This window comes from Armigeres subalbatus, chromosome 1 (genome assembly GCF_024139115.2).
Source record: "Armigeres subalbatus isolate Guangzhou_Male chromosome 1, GZ_Asu_2, whole genome shotgun sequence".
NCBI lineage: Eukaryota > Metazoa > Arthropoda > Insecta > Diptera > Culicidae > Armigeres > Armigeres subalbatus.
The window spans coordinates 177,806,594-177,826,126 of NC_085139.1; the positions used below are offsets into that span (position 1 = coordinate 177,806,594).

Genomic DNA, 19,533 nt, shown 5'->3' on the forward strand with positions numbered 1-19,533 from the left:
ACTTCCACAGTTATTAACTGCGAGGTTTCTAAGCCAGGTTACCATTTTTGCATTCGTATATCATGAGGCTAACACGATGATACTTTTATGTCCAGGAAAGTCGAGACAATTTCCAATCCGAAAATTGCCTAGACCGGCACCGGGAATCGAACCCAGCCACCCTCAGCATGGTCTTGCTTTGTAGCCGCGCGTCTTACCGCACGGCTAAGGAGGGCCTCACTTCTCATTTCTCATTGTTCACAGTGAGGAATGAGAAATTTGGTGTGGGAAGTGAAATGTCTTCATTCTCACTCCTCATTTCTCACTTCTCACAGTAAAAAGTTAGAAGTGTGAAGTGGGTAGTGAGACGTCTCACATCTCACTCCTCATTTCTCACTTCACACTCTCACTACTCACTTTTACAGCGAGAAGTGAGAAATAAGGAGTGAGAAGTCATCTCACTTCCACTGCTCGTTTCTCACTTCTCGCTGTAAAAAGTGAGTAGTGATTATTGAGACGTGAGACGTCTCCCTACCCACTTTTCAAAGTGAGAAATGAAGAGTGAGAAGTGAGACGTCTCACTACTCACTCCTCATTTCTACCTTCTTACTGTACAAAGTGAGTAGGGAGAGGTCTCACTTCTCAATTCTTACTACTCACTTTTTACAGTGAGCAGTAAGAAATTCGAAGTGAGACGTCTCATTTCTCACTTCTCACTCCTCATTTTTCACTTTCACTTCACTCCACACTGTGTAAAGTTAGAAGTGCGAAGTGAGTAGTAAGACGTCTCACTATTCACCTCGCGCTTATCAATTTTAAGTGAACAGTGAATCGTCTCACTTCTTACTCCTCATTTCTCACTTTTTAATTCTGCCAAATGTCCTATTCGGCCAAATGACTCTTTCGCAGTGGTGGAAATCTGTGAACCTTGCTCACAAAACGAGGAGTAGGCAATGCAAAATACTCGCGAACACTTGTTTTGCCTTTTTCTTGCCTACCTACTACTCGCAGAGAAAACAGAAAAACGAACCCCGAAAAATGTTCGTGAAGCTTCGCGAGTCATTCGGGTTAATTTGCAAAATGTCATAAAACAACTTCGGAACATGTTTATCACGGATGTTCGAGGTGTTCGAGCAAGAACACCTTTGTTTATAGTTATTGTGTTTATCACAAGTGAAATTTATTCATTGTATTTGAAATAAACACAAATACTCGCGACCGTGATTTTTACTCCCGAACAAAATACTGCTCTGCTTTTTTACTTTGCACTGCCCGTACTCGCGAACAAAGCAAGCACCAGAAAATGCAGGCAGTAGGTTCGCGCGAGTGTGGCATTTTTTGTAGGCCCAATTACACTCTTTTCTTACTCGTGAAGCGAGTATTTCCACCACTGCTCTTTCGGCGTAAAAAAATGGTGACCGTGAAAGCGTGCGTGACGAATTGCCGCCGCTGAACTTTTGTTGACACCAGGAGCGCAGACTAGCCCACCGATGCGCTATTATAAATGGGACGTCAAATCAAAAACACAAATAGCACATGAGCAACATAGTAAGGACAGATTAAAGAGGACAAACACAATCTAAAATGAATGAGAAAAGCTAAACTTAAGAGTCCTGTCCTCAACAGTATTGGAGTGTGACGTAAGGGTAGTCAGTCCACTTTCTACGTGTTGTTTTTTTGCGCGACGATCGATGGATCTCCGATGATGAGATGTGCGAGCAACATAATCTGTTGCATCGCATTTGAGTATGAGCGAATCCCTTACCGAATTAACTGAGTGCCTTCTGACTGTATGAGGACGTTCGGATGATTAAGGTGAACTGTCTGTAACGATCTGAAAAATTCCTCTCGAGGAGAATAAATGGACTCGCACTAAGAAGAGTCTCGTCCGGGCAATAAATTAGTACACGTGGTCTCCCCAGTGGAGTGGCGCTTAAGCCACGTGTTTAAGGGCGGATCGGCCCTGCTAGCTACCAGGACCCGAGCAGAAGAAATTAACTCAAATAATACCTCATTCTGCTATTGATACCATACTCTGTTAAGAACTAGCCTTGCATAAGAGGTAAAAAACAAAAATTATTTCCTAAAATTAATATGCACAATACTCCAGGCATAACATACTTTATTACAGGTCGGACTCGATTATCCGGAGACTCGATTATCCGGGGACTCTATTATCCGGGGTTTGATTATTCGGAATTGTACACTCGATTTACTGGAGTATCTTTTCCTCCGAGTTTTTTTATTTTTTTAAATTTTTTAATTTCAATGTTATAATATACAATACGATTATTTTAACAACATGGGACATATCTAGGGTGTGGGAAGGGGTTGCAAAAGTGATTGTTTTGTATATTGAAATTTGACTTTAGGCTTGAATAGAAAATTCATGAGTTCAAATTCTATTTTATTCGTACAAAATATGATTATTTGAAGGAATATGAACATAGCTGGAATGGGAGGGATTGCAGTATGAGTGTTCTATATGTTTAATTTTAATTCCATGAATCAATTATTTTCTCTAGAACATGTCCACAGGGCTGCGAAATGGTGAGTTGACATCCGGGAAGGGGCGCCTAACATAGCTCTGGTCCTCACAAGTTCCAATACTCACGCTTCCACAGGTCTTCCGATGACAATTGACCGCCAGCTAAGGGTTGCGTACTTAGCTGGTAGTGCAGCCTGGGCACTGTTGTCCTTCTGACATCAGCTAGAGTGAGAGGGTGCGTCCTGTGGGGTCTGCCTAGGATGTGGTGGGGTTCGACAGTGGGCACTGTTGAACTTCTATAAAAAGCTGCATGTGTCCCCAAGCAGGCCCTATCAAATTGACCGTGTGCCGCTCAAAGCGCACTAGCCTAGTCCTGGTGTTGGGTAGGACTTTAAACAAATTTGACCCGACTGATCGAGCGTCTGTCCACCAAGGAGGTGCGGCTCCAACAGCGTCTGTTCTGGCATCCAGCGGCTGAGTATGAAATGCTATTCCCCGGAAGCTATACCTAAGATGGCAGCCCCATCCCGGTGGATAGGGAACCTTGGGCCAACAACCTACTGTTCCCAAAACATCAATTTGTTCGAGAATCCGATAATGAAAGAATACGGACTGATTCTACGGCGACGACTCTTAGCGCGAAACAACGGACACGAATAGGAACATGGAACGTTTTAACCCTAGCCCAGCAGGGTAAATTGGCACAACTTGCCAATGAGGCACGCCGCATGAAGCTTGAGATCCTGGGACTGAGTGAAGTCCGTTGGCCAAACTTTGGAGAACACAGAACGCCGTCGGGACAAGTTCTGATATACTCTGGTTTACGAGGTGAACACGCTCCCCGGCAACGCGGAGTTGGCTTCCTACTAAGCGCTCAGGCACACTCTGCGCTTATGAAGTGGGAACCTATAAGTGAAAGGATAATCGTTGCCAGATTTAGAACACGGGTCCGAAACCTTACTATAATCCAATGTTATGCGCCAACCGATGCTGCCGATCTGCAAGACAAAGAGAACTTCTACAGTCAACTCAATGCCGTCGTAGATAGAATTCCGAAGGGTGATATCAAGATCTGTTTGGGCGACTTCAACGCGAAGATCGGATCCGACAACTCGAACCATGAGCGCATTATGGGACGCCATGGTCTCGGAGAAATGAGCGAAACGGAGAGCTGTTCGCAGAATTTTGTGGTAATAACGACATGGTGATCGGGGGATCGCTCTTCCCTCATCGACCGGTTCACAAGGTCACGTGGGTCTCCCGTGACGGCTTTACAGAAAATCAAATCGACCACATCTGCATCAGCCGAAAATGGAAACTGAGCCTTCTTGATGTACGGAATAAACGTAGTGCCGATATCGCGTCTGATCATCACCTCCTCCACATTGCGCGGATTCGTCGGCAGGAGGAAAGAGTTGGACGACGATTCAACACACGCCGACTGGAAGATGCCACGGTGAAACGGTCCTTCGTTGAAAAACTGGAGACGCGTGCTGCAGATATTCCGGAAGGTGGCAGCGTGGAAGACCAATGGACCGCCATCAAGAATGCCTTCATCGCCACCAGCGAGAACAATCTGGGCGAACTACGCACCCAGAGAAAACAATGGATCACCGATGAGACCTGGAGGAAGATAGAGGAGCGAAGAGAAGCCAAAGCCGCGTGGGCAGACTCTCTGGCCGACGAAGGAGAGAGAGCCGCCGCAACCGGGGACATTCGCCTCCTCTACGATATCTCACGACGCTTAAGTGGGGCGAAGATGAATGCAACGATGCCTGTGAAAGACGCGAATGATCAGTTATTGACCGACCCAACTGACCAGCTGAAACGCTGGTTCGAGCACTTCGAACAACTTTTTCAAGTGCCAGCCAGGCCATCACCACCTCGGCATGATCTGCCTAGGATCCGACGTATAATATGCATCAAATCCGAAGCTCCATCACTGGTAGAGATTCAAACAGCCATTCAAAAAATGAAATAGAACAAAGCCCCAAGGATCGTCCGCATATCAGCCGAGATGCTCAAAGCTGACCCCATGACATCCGCTCAAGTACTGCATCGTTTATTTCATAATATCGAGGACACCGAAACATTCGCAGTCGACTGGATGCAATGTATCTTAGTAAAGGTGCCTAAAAAGGGTGACCTGACTGTATGCGATAACTGGCGAGGCATTATGTTGCTGTGTACCGTTCTCAAAGTTCTGTGCAAAATTATCCTAGCCCGGATTCAGGAGAAGATCGATGCGACTCTCCGGCGGCAGCAAGCCAGATTCCGTGCCGGAAGATCCTGTGTGGACCATATTGTCACGCTCCGCATCATTCTGGAGCAGGTCAACGAATTCCAAGAGTCCCTTTACTTGGTATTCATTGACTACGAAAAAGCTTTCGACCGTCTCAATCACGAGAATATGTGGGGCGCCCTGAGACGCAAGGGAGTTCCTGAGAAAATCATCGGCCTCATCGAAGCACATCGAAGGCCTTTTCGTGTAGAGTGCTGCACAATGGGGTCCTGTCCGACCCTATCCGGGTCGTAGCTGGTGTGAGGCAAGGATGTATCCTATCACCGTTACTGTTCCTCATCGTAATCGATGAGATTCTGGTAGGTGCGATTGACAGTGAATCAAACCGCGGGCTGTTATGGCAGCCTATAACCATGGAGCATCTAAACGACTTCGAATTGGCTGATGACGTTGCACTCCTCGCGCAACGGCGCTCTGATATGCAGAGTAAGCTCAACGACCTTGCCGAGCGCTCCTCTTCGGCAGGTTTAGTCATCAACGTCAAAAAAACCAAATCGTTGGATGTAAACACGGCGACTCCTTCCAGTTTCACAGTAGCCGGGCAACCAGTGGAGAATGTTGAAAGCTTCCAATATCTTGGTAGCCAAATGGCGTCGGACGGCGGTACCAAGATCGACATAGGCGCACGGATCAAGAAAGCAAGGGCTGCCTTTGCGAGTTTAAGAAATATCTGGAAAAACAGGCAGATAAGTGAACGCACCAAAATACGAATTTTCAACTCTAACGTGAAATCTGTGCTGTTATACGCTAGCGAAACATGGTGTGTATCAGTGGAGAACACTCAACGGCTGCAGGTGTTCATTAACAGATGCCTGCGGTATATAATTCGGGCCTGGTGGCCTCACAACTGGATCTCAAACAACGAGCTCCATCGTCGTTGTCACCAGAGGCCGATAGCAACAGAAATTCTGGATCGGAAGTGGTGCTGGATTGGCCACACGCTACGTAGGAGCGGAAACGAAATCTGTAAACAAGCATTAGACTGGAACCCAGCGGGACATCGCAGCAGAGGCAGACCCAGAGGCTCATGGCGGCGAAGCCTCAATAAAGAAATAAAAGAAGTCGACCGAAATCTAACCTGGCAATAGGTTAAAGCGATAGCCGGGCAACGCTCAGGATGGAGATCTTTCAAGTCGGCCCTTTGCACCACCGGAGGTGTACAGGATCCGTGAGTAAGTAAGTAAGTAAGAACATGTCCACAAATTTCTCGCTTCAAAAACTCTACCCTGATAGTCCGTTTCCTCTTTTTTCTTCCATGCATTTACTTGATCGTTTGTCAATTAAGCTGTTGCATTTAAGACAAAATCTTGAAATTTTCCATTGATATTAATCCATTGTGGTTCCAAAACTGATAAAGCAGTCGCTCATTCGAGAGATGTAAACGTAACCTCGCCACCAATGTGTTTGGGTACATAACAAAGATTGCAGATTTCGTTCTCAGTTGATAAATAACGACGATAGATAAGAAGCATAAGGCTTCTTCGATCACAACAAGACATGGGAAAAAATGCTTTTCACCTGATACAAATGCAAAAAAGGACAGAGAAATATTCCCCCGCCAACTTTGTGATAAAACGGTTCGTTCTAGTACAATTGCCGTTAAGGACCGTGTGTAAAACAAGTCGAAATGCGTTATCAGCACCGATGTCCTTACAATTGGAGGTTTTCCATAGGAACTTGTCTTTCAAGATACAATCCATTAAATTCGAAACGCAACAATCGTAATGCTTCGGCGATGAAATCGCTTAGATGTGGGGAAGTCTTTACATTGTTTTCTATTGAAAATTTTATGGATCGGACAATGATCTCAAAAGTTTCATTGCTTTCGGTTGATATTTGACTAGATCAAACTTTGGGTGCAAAAAATGGCCATATTTTTCATACAAAAAGCGCGTAAATAGTCTAGCTTTTTTATGGCACATATTCTAAAGCATTATGTTGCATTCAAATGAGAATCCTGCCTTATCATTTCATATTGAAAATTGGCTTGATCGGACTAAAAAATCAAAAGTTATGGCAAAAATACTATTTTTTCATAATACACCAGAAAGTCACCGATACCGCTAGGTGGATTATTCAGGGTTTTTCCTAAATTATTTTTGACAACACTACTGCCAGTAAAATAAAACGTAAGTTTTTCGTTATTTAATTGCAAATTTGATGTTTTTTTTCTGGTGATTCGATTATCCGGAGTGAAAAAGATTCGATACTCCGGATAATCGAGTCCGACCTGTATTACAATACCAAACGCATCACAAATTATTATTCGTTTGGTATTGAAATAAGTATTTTGCACAATAATTTTGGTATTATTTTTTGGGATTTTACTACTTATGCAAAGGCTAGCTCATACCAATTTCTGCTATTGGGGTCGTCGGCGTTGCCCCTGTACGGGGAGATTGGCCGGCTGAAAAACAACAGAGCCCCTGGGTTGAAACGGTGGTGACGCAGAATCTGTACCATTCCGTCGAAAGACATTTCGTCGATTGACATTTAGTCGAAAGGATATTACGTCGAATGGACATTTAGTCGAAAAGGATTTTTCAGCCCACTAGAGACGTAGGACATTTGGTCGAAAAGACATTACGTCAAACGAACATTTGGTCGAATCAACATGACATGGAAGCTTTTGATCAGTATAGTATTCCGGGATACAGTGTGGCTGCTTGCTTATCACATTCGAGACACACTGGCGGTGTTGCTATTTATGTCAAAGAATCAGTTCAGTTTCAGCTTCAATTAAACGAAGTCTGTGACGGAAACTGGTTCTTGGGCATTACAGTTGTTCGTGGCATGAAGACTGGTAATTATGCTGTTTTATACCATTCTCCCAGTTCAAGTGACCAGCGTTTTGTTGAAATTTTAGAGAACTAGTTGGAGATGTTCATTGACCCTAGTAAATTAAATATACTCGCTGGTGATTTTAATATCAGTTGGTGTGACATCCATGATTCGAATCATTTGAAACGATTAGCAGATTTTTTCAATTTAAAGCAAAACGTTGTTGAACATACGCGTATTTCCCGGCACAGTAGGACATTAATTGACCATGTTTATTCTAACTTTGATTCTATTAGTAAAGAAAAAAAAACATCAGTGATTAACGTTGATGACAATAGTAGTAATTATAGTAATGTAATAAAATTAAAGTGCTGGAGGAAATATTCGAAACAAGCTGTTTCGGACCTTGTCGAAAGAAGCGTTTTCATTCAAATGCCGGTTCTTTAGATCAGAAATCAGCTGTTCTTACTGATGTTTTAAAAACCTGTACCAATCAATTAGTTAAACACAAGTATGTATCTTTAAATAACTCGAACAGCTGGTACAATTTAAATCTATTGCGTCTGAGGCGTAAAAGAGATAAATTGTACAAAAAGTTTTGTAGAAGTAATAGTGATAATCATTGGAATAGGTATCAGGTGGCGCGGAACAAATATTCGCAAACTATGAAAAGCACACGTTGCGAATACATTCAGAGGAAAATTGATCAATATCAAAACAACAGCAAAGAGTTATGGACAATTTTAAAATCTTTAATGAAACCTAGTTCTTGTAAACCGCGGTCCATAACCATTAATGGCACATTAGAGCAATCAGAACACGTAATTGCAGATAGTTTTAATAAATATTTCGTAGAAAGTGTTTCATCAATTAACCAATCTATTGCATTAGTTGATGAACCCGATGAAATAAAGCAGCCGATTAATGTTAATTGCAGATTTGAAGGCTTTCACCCAATAACAATGGAATAACATAGGGAAATTTGTTTTAATATGGGAAAAAACGGCTGGAGTAGATAATGTAAACGCAAATGTTATACAAGAAGCTTTGAAGTCATCGGACACAACTTGCTGGACCTTATTAATGAATCATTGCAAACTGGGCACGTGCCACAAGTTTGGAAGGAATCTCTTGTGATTCCTATACAAAAAGTTGCTGGAACGATTAAAACCGAAGAGTTTCGTCCCATCAACATGTTGCACACATTAGAGAAAATTTTAGAACTAGTTGTTAAAGGCCAGCTATTAACTTATTTGAATACCAATAGCTTGCTGATACCGGAACAATCGGGATATCGAGAAGGCCATTCTTGTGAAACCGCATTGAATTTGGTATTGGCAAAATGGAAAGAACAAATGGAGCGTAAAGATACGATTGGTGCTGTGTTTTTGGATCTGAAACGCGCTTTTGAGACAATTTCTCGGCCCTTGTTGCTGAAAACAATCAAGCGCTTTGGAATTTCGGGTTCTGCATACAAATGGTTTGAAAGCTATTTGGCTGACAGAACTCAGCGGACTGCCTTTAATGATTTTGTTTCGATTCCCGTGGAGAACACTCTCGGCGTGCCACAGGGAATAATACACGGCCCATTTTATTTATTAGGGGCTCCATATACGCTCCGACATGTTGTACAACTTTGACTTCGCCCCCATGAATTTAGCTTCGAACGGAATAAAGTCGGACCGTCTGTGGGCAAGTTGTACGACTGTAGGATAGTACAACTTGCCCACAGACGGTCCGACTTCTCTCCGACCGAACGAAATTTCATGGGGCGGAGTCAAAGTTGTGCAACACGCCGGAGCGTGTGTGGGGCCCCTTATGTGCATCAATGACATGCGGCGAGTTTTACGATTTTGTGACATAAATCTTTTAGCTGATGATACCGTTATATCATTGCAGCTAAGAATTTAGATGACGCCGTCCAACAGTTGAATGAAGATTTTCGTTCTCTAAGTAGATGATTGAAATACAAACAGTTGAAATTAAATATTAGTAAAACCAAGTTCATGGTAATTTCACGGAATCGATTAAATGCAGACGTCTCTGTTGTAATAGATGATGATACGATTGATCGCGTGCGGGAAATTAAATATCTTGGCGTGATTATTGATGACAAGCTAAAATTTGGTACCCATATTGACAATGTCATCAAGAAAATTGCCAAGAAGTACGGAATGTTATGCCGATTGAAAAAAGATTTAACGATTGCTAGTAAAATATATTTGTATAAATCAATCATCTTCCCTCATCTCGACTTTTGCCCTTCCATCCTTTTTCTGGCTAGTGAAACACAAATATCGAGATTACAGCGTTTGCAAAATAAAATAATGCGTTTGATTTTGAGATGCAATAGGTTCACTTCCTCAACATTTTTGTTGGACGCCTTGCAGTGGTTGTCAGCAAAGAATTGTATATTTAACTATGGTGTTCATTTTTAAAGTAATTAATGGTTTGCTGCCTCTATATTTGTGTGATCGAATTCAAAGAGGAAGTGCCATACATAGGTATAATACAAGACACGCGGATGAAGTAAGAACGCCTTTCTTTTTACATGGTGCTTCACAAAACTCATTGTTTTTCAAGGGTATATGTATTCAATTCGATGCCTACACAGATCAAACGTGCAGCAACACTAACACAGTTTAAGAGACAATGTATTTCACACATCAAAACTGCTTTTTGAACGGCTGCTCGACAAGTTTTTATAATTGACTAACTTTAAATCTTGACGAAGTTGTGACCAACGGATGTTTAGGTGTAGGGGAAGTGGGGGTAGCACGCCCATAGGGGTTAAAACGCGCCACCCCTGAATAAGGTTAAATATCCCCATTTTGATTATTTTCAATAGTCTATACGATAAAGCAATGAAAATATTGCCATTGGATACATATATTTCATGATTTTTCTCTAGTTATACATGAAAAACTCGAAAAAACGATTTTTGCGTGTTTTGATGCAATTCTAGCTCGGTGGAATTTAGTCTTTCTGTCGCTGTTATACATTGATAAATTAATAATTGAGCCATGAGCCATGCTGCTTACTCGTGTTCTTTATGTTCCACACGAAATCGTCGTCAAAAATGGTTTTAAAGCGATTTTATGGGCCTTCAAACTTCTGAGGTCGGTGTGGGGCATTACGCCCATGCTCATTTCGTATGACCGAAACAGCTGAAACATTCGGTTAATTGCCTTAATGTAGGCAATTAAAATGAAAATCAGTACGATAAGCACATGCGCGTTTTAACCCATCCACTGGCGCATCTCACCCCGCATGGTTTCAAAATCATTTTTTCAGGTGCTTTTAAAAATCAAATTTCTGTGCAATAAAATGGACAATTAGATATCTGTTATCGGTAGTCAGTCGCAGATATGCTGTTCTTCAGTATGCGCTGATGAAAACTGGCTGAAATGGTGGTTTTCATTGATAAAAATGGCATTTTCCTTAACGTGGGCGTCCTACCCCCAGTTCCCCTAATCTGAATTATTTCTTATTTATTGAGGCATTAATTGACTACAACGATCGCCTCGATGATGATGATGAATTTTATATTGTTGACGTAATTTTAAATTGAATCTTTTTTTGTGTAGTCTACAAAAGTTTGAGCCTCGCGCGCGCAATACAGATATAAGTTGTTTATAATTTATTCCAATCATTGACATTTTTGAGTTGTTTGCGTGATGGATGAAAGTGAATTTTGAATGACTACACTCAGGCAAATGAACATACAAAATACATAAGGCAAAAATTATGAATCATGCTCATGCTTTCCTCATGCTTTTCATATTGAGCGCTTTAGACTTCATTATTGGTACGTATGTTGTTAATCGTCGCATGTAATGAATTTCATAAGGCACCTTCTGGTACTTTGTTCAAAGCTAAAATGAAAAAAATCATAATGCATTTTATGAAAAACATCATGCTCATTTTATTTACCCTAATCGGAAGGAAGAAGCTTCTGTCAAGTGAATCATGTTCTCACATAGTGCAAAGTATTCAAGTCGTGCGGCTGAATTTGACATCGAGGCGGTTTGAAGAAAAGATAAAGTGAAAGTGTTCTCAAAGTGTCAGCGGTGAATAACATAAGTGTTCAACGGTGAAATAACAATTGCACCTATGCAAAGTATCAGTTTTAATTCGAATAAGATACATAAATTTTTCTTCGAATGTAGATTTTGTAACGTTTCCGACACTGCTCACTTATTCATACCCCCTCGATGTCCTCGATTAAGCCGAAACGCGAATTTGAAATCACGCATAACCATGAATGAATCAAATATTTTAATTACATATTTAATTTTCTGCTATTAAGCACATGGTCTAAATTCGAGAAAATTTTCAATATGCTCAATTTAGGAATTCATAATGCAGCATTATGGATCGATAATATATTGGAAAATGCAATAATAAATTTATAAATTCGCATTATGAATTCATTAAGATATTTCATAAGAATTACGAAATTCATAAGGCGTGATTATGGGCTCCAAATGCTACTTCTGCAATTCATAAGGTAGAGGTTATGGATTTATTCATGTCTAGCGTACAGCGTTCATAATGCTTCATTGTGATTTCATAAATCAGACTTAAGAAAATGTTATGTTTTGTATTGACCATGAAAATTTATTTCATAATGAGTCCTTTTGAATTTTAAACCCAAAACTTGTGGCAAATTTCCAAAAGGCAGAATTATGATATTCGATAGCCAATTTGCCTGAGTGTAGTAATGAGTGGAAATAGATGATTGGCCTTGGCTACCTGGTAGATTGTCTTTGTACGCGATAGAAGACGAACTTTTGATATCGACGGAGAGGTATCACAAGTTTAGGCGTTTTGTTGTCGAAAATCAAAATAAATGCTGAAAGATACTTCCGAGATGTAGAACGCGGTTTTGTTGATAAGACGTAAAGCGGTTCCTGGCGAAGCTTTTGAAATCTGTGCGAGAGGTATCACAAGTTTTGCATTTCTGTAGACCTCGAGGTATCACTACCGGTGTTTGCTAAGTGTGATCAAGTGAATCAAAACTGCAGTTCATTTTTTTTAGTTTTTTGCTGTACAGTGAACGTTCGCTAATTGGGGTTTTTCTAGTTGGGGCGCTTTTTAGTTGGGGGTTCACTAATTGGGGCGAAACCCAATTAAAAAGCAGCTAAACGTCAGAATGTGATTTCAAAAACGCGTTGACGTTTTGTTTCCGTGTTTGGCGGGATCGATATTTTCTGGCGCGTAAATTTTTCCTTTGTTCAATGCAAAAAGTAAACAACATTGACGCTTGTCAAAACGCCCCAATTAGCGAACGGCATTCGCTAGTTGGGGTGAGGTCGTGCCCCAATTAGTGAACGATCACTGTATAGCGATGGACAGTATTAGAATGTATATCTGTTAAATAATCGGATCTTTTTTTTTGTTATTGGCAAATCTGATTAAATTGATCTTAATTAATTATCTGAAAGATAACTCGTCTAGCTCAAACCTTTGTAGGGGTATGTGGCGGGACCATCATCATCATCATCAACAACTATACGAAAGCAGATTTTGTATGAATAATCTTGGTATATTTCATCGAATGCCATTTCGTCAAAAAATTACCTGAAAAAAATACCAGTATTTTGCGCTCGGTAAAAGCGGCCTGAGTTCTTTTTATTTCGACATTCAAGGGGTAGAAAACATTGGAACTCATCAAGTTTGTATAATCACCTTAAGAATTCTATCGCCATAGAGATTTTATTCATGTTACAGAAACAGGTAGCGGGAAACTACACCAATTCATGCTTTATTAAAATTGTTTGCCAAAAAATCTGAGTTTTTTTTTAAATTAATTCAAGGATATTATAGGATCCAAAAATACTAGAGCTCTCGGACTTTGCATATTGAGGTTGGAGAGCAAATCCCATGCTTCCATCCATTGGTTCCCTGTGCAATTGCGATTGTCTTGGTCGATCACGGAGTAGCAACTACGAAATGCACGGTCATCATGCTCATAAAAAAAAAATTAATTCAAGGATATTATTTTGAAGAAATTAAATAAATCTGGCGCACAAGAGTAGAGAACTGTAATGTTTTCTTATAATTTAACAGAATGCAAAAGTAATACATTAATTATTGCATATCATTTGACACGTTTTACGTATAAGGGAAATTTACTGGCATATTAGCATATATTTTCAGCGATTTTTGCTATCATTCGAGGTCCAACTTATGTTATAGGTTACTTAGTTATATTGCAGCTATTCATAAATAAAACACCTAAAACATGAAGAATAATTAATTAAGATTGGACGAATTTCGCGCCAGCTCGACCAGCGGTTGGTAGCACCATCTCAGAATCGAATGAAACTTGGTGGGCATAAAGATATGGTATTCCTAAACCACTCTGCATACTTAGTTTATCAAACATTGTCAAGAGTACCATTTGATGAGGGCCTAATTTTTTTTCACCGATTTTTTAAAAATCGATGTAACTCTAAAATGACAAGACTTACAAAAAAGTGTTGTACGGCGGACTGTCCTGAAATTCCCTGAAGTTTTTTGGAAAAATATAAAAAAAATTATTTCTACACTAGAAAAAAATTAGTTTTAAAAATTAAAACCGATGTTACAAAAAAACCTCATCTCAGAAATCGATGAAATTGTTTTTGCAGATAGGTATTTTAGTTATCTAACTTTTCTGGAACTAATGTTGCTGTGACATATTTAAGGAAAAAAAGTTTTTCTAACAAAAACTTTTTTCATGTCCATATTGATTGAAAATTTATCAGCGTGTTTTATGCCTACAGCGCAAAATATAGGTTCAGCAGCCTATCATCAATTAACGACACATTTTGGACGTATAAAAATGTGTATAGGAAACAATTTAGCATAATCTAACATTAATGTGGACCAACATTTGAAAAAAGAGTATATTTTTCCTAGAATTCTTATATCAATGTTATACACAAATGACCAGATCTACAAAATTGTGATGTTTGATGGACAGATAGACACGCCATCACTAGTGCGCGGGCGATAAATCTAGGGAAGCTTGTATCGCGAGTATAGGTGGGATAAAGCTTAAATACCACAGGAAATATTTCGAAAACCACAGTGCAGTGCAAAAATGTGGTGACGTATGAACTGTAGTGAGACGCCATTGTTAATTGACAACGTTATGTCAGACAGAACACACACATACACAACAAAACGTAGCCTCTAAATCCCTGAAGAAGGTGAAATATACACCGAAACGTCGGAAAATAGATGCAATAACGTTTTAGCTGCTTTATAAGACTGAAAGAGCAGATAATAGTCAAACAAAATTGAGCACAGCAGTCGAAAGCATCATTTCAATTAAAAATTCTTAAAAGAGTTCTATCAAGGTTCTTCCACGATATCTTTCGGAAATTCTTTTTGGAATTCTTCGGATATTCGTCCGGAAATTTTTTTAGCAACTCCTCAGTAAATCCTCTAGAATTTTCTTAGAAAATTCCTTTAAGAATTCTTTCACACATCTCTTCATTCAGAAATTCTTTGAGAATCATACGGATTTGAGAATTCCTTCGGAAAATTTATTTAAAAATTCTTTTGGGATTTTTTTCCTGAAACTTTCCTTAGAATTCCTTTGCTTCTGTAATGAATATTCCAAAGAATACTTCCAAAAAAAACCCGGATTGACTCCTGCAGGAAATCCGGAAGGATATATTTTTCGGAAATATTGTACGTTTTACTGAAGAAGTTTCGAAAGATTTTTTGGTGGGACTTCCGAAGAAATTTCTGGAAAAGTTTACAAAGGCATTTCCGAAGGTAAGAATGTACAAGAGAATTCCTAGCGAAATTTGTTTTTCATGTTCAGCACTTTCAGCACTCAAAAAAATTCTGGAGTATTTTGTGGAGAAATTTTCGAAAAATTAATTGGAATGTACTCCTGAAGAAATTTTTGAAGAAGAACCTTAAAGGATATCCGGAAAACAAATTCCTGTGGAATATTCAAAAGCATGTATCAAGGAATTCTCTACGGAATGTTCGAAGAAATTTTTAACTAAATTCCCGATAAAATTCTACAGAATTTTTCGCATTTCCCTACTTCAGAAACTCCTCCAGGAATTTCTTCATGATTTCCTGTAGGAATTCCTCAAACATTTTTCTCAGGAATGTCTTCTGAAGTTTCTCCAGGAATTTCTACGAAAGATGCTTCAAGAATTCTTTCTGAAGTTTCTCTAGCATTAATCAAAATTGATAGGGTAACCGTACCCTTAGTGGAGGTAGCACCAATAGTGGAGGTAGTGATATTTATCATATTTTTATAGTTTACGATGGTTTCAGTTGATGCGTCGTGCTTTAATTATCCTGTTAAATGCAACTTATCTTAAGATTTCGCTAGTAAAACTATTGAAAACAATTATTTTCCTTAACAAAATTGACTCCCTTGCACCTATAGTGGAGCAACTGCACCAATAGTGGCGAGTCTCATAAGAAACTAATGGATAGCACCACTATAGGAACCAAAATTAATTTTTACCGCCACTAAAGGAACAGTGTACCCATAGTGGTGCAAGCAATATTTGGTAATTTTTGATGTTAAATGACATATATCTCATTTTTGTTAGCAAATTTATTAGTTTATCTGTTGACTAAGATATTAAAGCAGTAAATTTCCCATAATTATCAATTTAAAAAAAAATGTTTTATTTTGTGGATCTATTAATACCTCCACTATTGATACCGTTACCCTATATCAGTTTTATTTTTCAGAAAAATATGGTCGTATATTTTGGAATTTCAGAAAATAAAAACAATTTCGTAGGTCACGTGCCCCACTTTAACTTCGCCAGTGATATTTTATCATTATTTCGAACGTGAAAATAGTATTCAAACAGCAATAAGGCCGATGCAAATATTTAAAATCCATTTTGTCTCCCCCCCCTCGGATTTTTTTTTGTCAAAAAATCAGGCATTGCAAACCATCCCATCATTCGATCTTTTGAGCAAAGATACTGATGAAATAATGGGATACCGATCTTAGTTATCTATCCGCTCAGTAAACAAAGTGCAATGTTCGTCATGGAGAAACATTTTTTCACAGCTTTTGTTGTAGCAACACCTTCGCAACGCGAACAAACCCCGAATCTCGCTGGCTATCCGGATCATCATCGAACACTCAAATGTTAATATCTTTCCAGAGTGCTCTTCGATTAGGGATAATATCTTTGCACAAGCAAAGATAATATCCTGTGCTCAGATGATATTGCAATGCCTGCAAAAAATGATATTTTGAGGAGGCAACAAAATAACATTCGGATAATTTTGAGGATTTTCGAAACATTCTTTAACAAATCCGAGGAGTTTTTTGATTTTTTTCATTTTAATATTTATTTTTTATTATCCCCCCCCGCCTTGAAAGGAGACTAGTAGGACAAAAAGTCAATTAAATATTTGTAACGGCCTAAACATTATTAAATCAATCGGGGGAGTGTTGAATCGTTCAAACTTATTGTTGGAGCAACATTATATATTTTCAATTCAATCAATAATATGTTTCAATGGGTAATATTATTAGTATTCTGTCAACAATAATTGTTAAATTAACAATAAGCACTGATAAAACCTTGACCAACGATAAAAACCTTTGTTAACCCTTTCAAATATTTCAATAGGAAGGAAACGCATTTAAGAAAAATGCTAGAACAAAAATAATTTGGCATAGCTTAAATTGTTTTGATATAATATAAATATTAATCAAAAGTTATTTGATTGTTTTCAAAAGCTTAACCATTTCTATTCAAAATTGATTCTATTTGCAGTCCAATGGAATCATACAGATGTGCCAAATATTGCATTTTGCTGCTGAAACAATTCAATGAAGGTGTGAAGACGCAGTATTCTACATACACTATGGGCGCGAAAATATTAACTACAAACTTGCAAGCTATTATAGATTATAGTGTAAGTAGCATTTCATCAGTAATCGTTGCAAATGCCGATGATCACTGGACTAGGTCCAGCGCTCATGATCCGGCATCCACCCGAATGAAAAAAGCATAATTTAAAAGAAAAAGCGTGCGATACCACGCACAGCGAAAGCTTTTCCACGATCAGCACTTACCTTTGCTCTCGTTTCCTTTCATCGATCCACTGCGTTTCACCTGCTTACCACCGTTTGCGTTGCCATTACCGCTCACCACAGCGCCACCATGTGGCAGAGAATGGCGTTGGGCAAGCTTTGTTCGCTCGTGGGTATCTTCCGGCGAACAAACGCTTTCGTAAGCGTTATCATTGCGCGATGATGCTAGGCTCAACTCACGGTTGGACTGATGATGGCTGGCATTTTTGTTAGCCTTGCTAAGGTTCGTCGTTTTGTAGTTCTTCGGTGAATCGTATCGGTTTTTATTCTGCTGTTCGTACAGATTGTTTCGTTTGTTAATTAACATTTGCTCCTTGTTGCTTACATTCTGTGAATATTTTTTTTTATTATAATATTTTAATAGAAACTTATGTCACTTGATAATACCTGATTGGTAAGCTGCATGATGATGTCGTTGCTTCGGTTTGAGCTCGCACTGGCCGATCGGCTGTGGGAACCACTGTCCCTGGACCTACTTCGACCGGTTCCGTTTCGTGTTTTCGTGCCATAGCGAGCCTCCTCTCGGACCAAGTAAATGTCTTCGTAGTCGTGATCATGCTGTGTTTTGGGGTTTGTTCGATTGGGTTCGGGTGGTTTTCGTTCGACACCGGAATTGGAAGAGGACACCGATAGGTCTTCGTCCGAACCACTGGCGGCCCCGCTGCTGCTAGAATGGACTTCAACTTGAACTGAAATAGGAAAAAAATGCGTTTGAATACAGTTTCATCCCGTATTATACAATATTAAATTCGAATTAAAAAAAAACTGTGGAGATTATAGTTTAGCGTTTTTTAACCGTAGAAGATAGCAATCTTGTATAACTTTTTCTGTAAAATTGAAAATGACGTTAAAATGACGATGAATTTGATGAGTAAATGTTCAATATGTTATGCCTGTTTGTCTGTGGTCATGGGTTTTGAAATGATAATGCTAGAGAAGACAACTCTTTCAGGCTTTATCATAATTTCTATAGGAAGACAGTGTGAAAAAAACCGTAATTAAAAAAAAATTAGTAACGAAATTTACATCTTTTTTCTTTCTTTATATGGTACTGATTTTTTTTCATGAGATGAATAATCGAATCAATAATATTCCACAAATAATAATTCATTTTGGCTTTATTCCTGCAATGTTCTCCATAAAACATAGAAAGTTGAATTCGATTCTATTCTTGACCCTCAGTAAGAAAAACCTATGAAAGTTTTAGTTTCAGGGCGTTAAGACGTCAGTGTTTGGAATATAAGTTATGTTCGGGATTTGAGTCAAAACGGTACTCCATCGGATGTTCCTTTTCATCTAAAATTGCTCCAGTAATTTCTTCGGAATTTGTGCCATGGATTCCTTCCAGAATCGATGATGAAATTTCAGTAATTTTCTTCAGAATTATCAAATCAATACCTAAAGGAATATCTCCAAGAAATTTTAATAACATTCATTCGAAAATTCGTCCTTCCGAAAAAAATCGGAAATTACTTCGAAAATCAATCCAGATTTTTTTAAAGATATTTTTTGTTTGAACAAAGAATTCTTAGAATGTCTGCGGAATTTCCCTCAGATACTCCTTAAAAATATCTTCCAGGAATTGCTTAGCTTAGCTTAGCTTGATTGTCTGTACCCTTCGTAGTTGCTAGTCGTGATTGGCCGAGGAACAACAAATTTGCACAGCTCACCAAATGAATAGCTTTCCTGGGATTAGAAAACCATTCTCACTGTACAAGATTTGGAGTTTCAATAATTTAAGACCAATAACGATGCCGTCCTCCCAGTCAATTTCGGAATAGAGGAGGAAAATGAGTCCAACACTCATTGCTAAAAGAGACCGAGGAATCCTCTGCATCTCCGTGAGTGCCACGGGAAAGGGGTATTTGTTTAGGTAATAAGGTAGTCTATAGG

General features: G+C 39.2%; 1 protein-coding gene across 1 annotated transcript in view; it reads right to left on the reverse strand.

The window, feature by feature from the left end:
* LOC134205559 (putative uncharacterized protein DDB_G0279653) overlaps positions 1-18,330 on the reverse strand; it is a gene marked incomplete at its 5' end in the record, with an annotated part of 128,451 nt that extends 110,121 nt beyond the window's left edge. The window contains 2 exons of the mRNA XM_062680890.1: positions 17,623-17,968; positions 18,028-18,330. Coding sequence (XP_062536874.1) covers positions 17,623-17,968; positions 18,028-18,330 — 649 coding nt within the window. The remainder of the gene's footprint in view (positions 1-17,622; positions 17,969-18,027) is intronic.
* Between the last annotated feature and the right edge of the window lie 1,203 nt (positions 18,331-19,533).